The sequence below is a fragment of the Gymnoscopelus microlampas genome (genome assembly GCF_963454915.1).
Source record: "Gymnoscopelus microlampas genome assembly, chromosome: 12".
In the NCBI taxonomy this organism is placed as follows: Eukaryota; Metazoa; Chordata; class Actinopteri; order Myctophiformes; family Myctophidae; genus Gymnoscopelus; species Gymnoscopelus microlampas.
Window position 1 is genome coordinate 17,592,110 of NC_139949.1, and position 5,332 is coordinate 17,597,441.

Sequence of the window (5,332 nt, forward strand, 5' to 3'; positions counted from 1 at the left end):
GGACCTTTTCTCGGATGTCAGAGTCCTGTCAAGGGGTGTCTCATCTTCAGGAAGCGTGTGTCGAGGCTGGTTGCCGGGTTAGAAAAGGAACCATACGGTACAGTAGGTGGTCGAGAGACTCGTGAATTGTTTCTCAAGTCCTCCTGCGTATTCTTGATTTAGTTCCAGGCGAAACACAATCACCCCCATTTCAAAAGGCAGGCAGACAGGAAGATGTGTTCGTGTTGATTTACGAATCGAGAAATCCCTTAGGGGATCCAACGCGTTTAGAATCCACAGCGTTCAGATGGTTAGTTGCATGTTGGTTACTGACTGCGATCTCGCAAAGAGACAGGCTCTGATACACCACAGTAATGAAGTCCAACCCATTCAATCCGGGAACGCATCCGTGTCATTTTAGATGTCTTTGGGCTATTCAAAAATAGCAGATATACAAGCTATGAGCTTGTAGATCTGCTATTTTTTGAAGAATCGTGAATATATATATATATATTTCTTTTTAATTTTTTTGTAACTCAAATCTTTGCTTCTGGGGGGGTCCCTGGAACAAAAATACTTTGAGATGGGGTTCCGCGGCCAAAAACATATCATTTTGGGTGGTCCTTGACATGAAAAGTTTGAGCACCACTGATAATATAGCAACATAACGTTTTTCAGAAACCAGCTAGGATTTAGAAGACATTTGTACAGTAGATGCGTTCCCGGATTGAATGGGTTAACCACGTGGTCCCAAAAATGGCTCTCTGAACAGATAGGACATTCCTGCAGTCACTTCCAGAATTTGGAGTTACACAAAGTGTCTTACCAGACTATCCCACGTTGACCCCAAGCCCCACCTGTAGTTTGTCACCTCTGTGGTTAACGAAGGCTCCCATTATGAGGGTGGCGGGGAGCGGAGACAGACGTTTCTCTAACACTCCTCCTATTATACACCTACTGTTCACCATACCTTGGAACACAAAACGCAAACACAAAAAGAAAGCACACACATTTACAGTTTCATCAGGCAGGGAATAAAAAAACAAACAAATCAGCTCTAAGTAGAAGAAGACATAAATACAGCATATAACCATTTCCCAACCTTTTCTGGATCAGGGCCTACTTGAAAATCTCTAAAGCGTTCACGGCCCGCCCATCTGTGTTAAGGGTTGCGTGCATTTTCAGAGCATAATATATTTATTTTAGATCAATCAATCAATCGGTAATATTCTAGCTTGGATCAGTGGAACTAACGTAATAAACTTTTAGCATCCTATTTATAGGTATCACGATGACATTTATTTTCAAGGTTTTAAAGAAAGGGAAACAAATACATATATTTTTTTATATTAATGTTCTACTGTATTTATTTATTATGAATAAAATCTTAGTGTTTTGCCAATTATTTGGGAGCCCACTTGCAATATCCTCACGGGCAAACCAGTGGGCCCTGGCCCATAGGTTGGGAATCTGTAGATCCTTACCTCTGAAGACCATGTTGGCCTCTGGGAGTTCCATCTGGTATCCAAAGGAGGCGGTGGTCTCCTGCGTCCTCGTACTGGCCTCAAACTCCACCCCAACTTGGATCTATAGCGCACATGCACGCGTGTTTTAAATACATGCCAAAAAGCAAATAATGTGTGCATATACAGTACGTATCTATATGTTTTCAATACCTGTTTGTTGGCTCGGTGATAGTAGCTAGCGTGGGCACCTCCTTTCCCAGCATTCAACGTTGCCACCCAGTTTGGTCCTGCATAGATATACACAATACCCCAAAATACACATGCTGAAAACAAAAATATAAAAGTGGGGGAAAATGCAATACACTGTATGTATTCTTTCCTGGCCCACACCAGGTCAGCCACGAGGACAGACCAAAAATATATTTTTGAAAGTATATTTCCATGGTCTAAAACAGGGGTCTTCAACAGGGGGTCCGGGACCCCTAGGGGGTCCTCAGAGTTACTACAGGGGGTCCGCCAAATCTTTGTGTGATATGATTTTTTACCTTAAACACTTGAACCATAGCATCCCTTTTCTGAGGAGAACTTTAGCCAAAGATAGCTGATCGGCTATTTTTGTCAAAGAGGTATACTGTAGGTGTAGAGGGAAAAAAGAGCAAACCAAGTAAACAAAAAAAGTTTAATCCGGAACACAATTTTATACAATATAGAGGGGGGTCCCCGCTTCATCTCTCTCTCAGTTAGGGGGTCCTTGGCCAGAAAACGTTGAAGACCCCTGGTCTAAAACATATTAGTATAGTGTTGCCTGGGTGCGGCCAACAGAGTGTGCCAGAGTGCAGCTACAGTCAAAACACACACTCAGACACACACACAATATTTTCGAGCTGCGTTCGCTTCCAGCGTTTGCGCGTCTTACTTGTGTGATGATACAGAAACAAAGCCCTACTTGAGTATTGTCCAGCCAAAGTGAGAATGCCGCCTTCCTCTGCTCGTCCACGATGGTAGACCAACTCCCCTCCTAACACCAGACTGGATGACACACTCTGCAGGAAGTGGGCTACGAGGATCACTGTACAAACACACGCGCGCGCGCACGCACGCACGCACACACACACACACACACACACACACACACACACACACACACACACACACACACACACACACACACACACACACACACACACACACACACACACACACACACACACACACACACACACACACACACACACACACACACACACACACACACACAGCTGTAACAGAGGTTCTCAACTTCATTCATGATGACCCAGACTACTAATATGTGCATGTTTTATAGTTATTATCTCAGGGACTACGGATGAAAATGCATCCTTGCTATTTATTTACACTGTATTTCCATCTATACTTTACTGTATGTAGTTTTGTGGCTGTGTTCATGAATATGTTCTGTCCCTCCCAAATAAACACATGAAGTAAAGATATGTTTACAGACGTATTTGAATGTATTGAAATATTTTGGCTTATTATGTAAATTAAATCTAGAATTACCGCTACACTGTTCATGACAGAGCTATAATGTAAATGTATCTGACCCTATTTAGGCGACTAGAAGGACACCTTTTCAGTCCCCCAGTTACTGCAATATACATGTAGACCAGTGTTACGGCACAATCCTGAGTGGTACTTTAACTCTGGGTAAAATGTTTCCCTATAAACTAATACTCAGAATCGTAGATGTGTGGACACAAGTGAAAATGATTGATGGCACCTGGTGCTTAGGCTGACTCCTCGCTTAACATTTGTCATTTCTCACCTGACTCTCTGAGGATATCTGGGTTGGCCACCGTCACTGCAGCGGTGAAGTCATTACCTCTGTACTCTGTCTCAAACTGCCATGTTACAAACTGGGCCTGCTGCGTCTGTGAGAAAGTTAACATAAACAGCATTAAGCTGATGCTTTTATCCAAAGTGATTACAAAACATTGTGCTTAAGTTCCTTGTACACCAACATTAGAAATGACCAATATTACAGTATTTGAAAATTGGCGCATGATGTTTATATAGTAAGTCGATTTTAATTCACAGCATAATAATATGGATCATCATTTTAGCCAGTCCATCAAATGACCTCACCTGGAACACGGCCTTAGATCTTACACGCTCTGTCAGATGCAGCAGGGAGTGAGCATTGAGACTACCTGATGAATCAATTTCACCAATCAATGCTGGGGCATCCTATTTTCAGACAAAGCATACATAAGACAACCTATAAACACAATGCAGCTGTCTTTCTCTTTTAATCAATGATTATAAACTATTCAAATGCGTGTTTATTCCATCCTAAGATTCCAAATGTGTACTACTGTACACCAACAATCCAACATTGATATTAGATATTGTTATCACATCGTCTACTCTACATAATCATCTGATTTGTTTGGGGCATCCTTTTCGAGTGCTACAAGTGTATACATAAAAACATACATGACAGAGAAATGAAATATTTTGTATCAGTGGACTTGTATCTGACCTTGTCTTTGCTGTAATCATCTGACTGTAAGTGTTCCACATGGAATCTGTAATAGGATGGACAGACAGCGCTGAGGTGGAGCGTGTGACTGGCCTGGAAACACATACACAAACATCCTTTTAAAGACCACAACCCTGCAGACACCGGCGTCGACTTCAAATCTAAGATTTACATTGAATCTTATATGGATAAAATATTTGTCTGAAACTGTAATTGTTTTTATGGTTTATTTTTACTGTTATAATAAACATGTCTGTCTCCTCTGTGTGTGGTTTGTGCCGTTACAGTTGCTCACCTTGAAGAAGCTGCTCAGTGTCTTGTTTACAATCAACTTCACCCCCTCAATCTGCTGAGGAAACACCTCTAGGAAAGTTAGGGAAAAATGGTGAGGAATAAAATTAAGAGGTGAATATCACCACTGTCAGGCAGAATCCTTGTACTGCAGGTCCAAAGCCGCTACTTTTCAGTACATGGAAAAAGTAACTGTTCCAATGGATCCAATGTAGTTATTAGGGTTAGGGTTACCAAACTCTTGTTAATATGTTTCATTGGTTAAATATTTATAAAAACCCATAGACTGACTTTACTACTTTAAACTGTGTGTCCCTGTTTGGGGCATGTCATTAAAATGTCAATCAAAAATAGTGATAAAATGGCACATCTACATCATAGACAGCTTGTATTCTATTTTCGCTACTTTTGCAAATACAAAATACTGTATATAATAGGGCTTTTGGTCTATGAAAATATAAAAAGAGGAAAATATGCAGACACAAAGTGAATTACGGAAAAACAAAATGAGAGAAAGACCAAAAGCAAAATAACGAGCCTTGCTGGATCAAATACATCAAAACCTTTAATTCCACTAAACAAGGCTGGGCCTATAGCTTTGGACTTAGTTGATACTTGTACCTTTGCAGCTTCTGTGCAGTGAGTGGAAGCTGCCGGGGTTGGGCAGACGGCCATCGCGTTTCTCCCAGCGAGGAGGGTTATCCCAGTGTGCAGGGTGGGCGTCCCAGCGAAAGGGAGGAGGGTCCGTAGAGAAAGGCCAGTTCTGATGGCCGTGGCCAGAAGACAAGGCCAGAACACTGCCCATGTGGGCGTGGCACGTCCTTGAAAGAGAATTAGTGCACTTTTCTTTGTTTTTAATTTAAAAGTCACATTCCCAGTGATGTTGCTAGGTTTTCAATGTAATGGGTCCTGGGATGCAAGGGTGGTCTTTTAGATGGGTCCCAGGGACTTTTTATGGGTCCCACAAATTCACACCCTACGTGGTGCCCGGTGCTTGGACCCGTTCGGTGCCCCCCGGGCACCGAACGGGTAGTATTAGCATAGCCTGGTAAACCCTCCCTCCGGAAATCTCATTTCC

At 42.2% G+C, this 5,332-nt stretch overlaps 1 protein-coding gene across 1 annotated transcript; it reads right to left on the reverse strand.

Moving 5' to 3' along the window:
• Window positions 1–579: 579 nt before the first annotated feature.
• Window positions 580–5,059, reverse strand: LOC311057127 (mitochondrial import receptor subunit TOM40B; the record flags this gene model as incomplete). Its single annotated transcript, XM_084074064.1, has 9 exons — window positions 580–949; window positions 1,464–1,566; window positions 1,656–1,732; window positions 2,392–2,514; window positions 3,247–3,352; window positions 3,567–3,668; window positions 3,964–4,056; window positions 4,259–4,326; window positions 4,876–5,059. 9 exons carry the CDS (start codon window positions 5,057–5,059, stop codon window positions 810–812), a joined length of 996 nt encoding a protein of 331 aa, XP_083930190.1. The 3' UTR covers window positions 580–809.
• Between the last annotated feature and the right edge of the window lie 273 nt (window positions 5,060–5,332).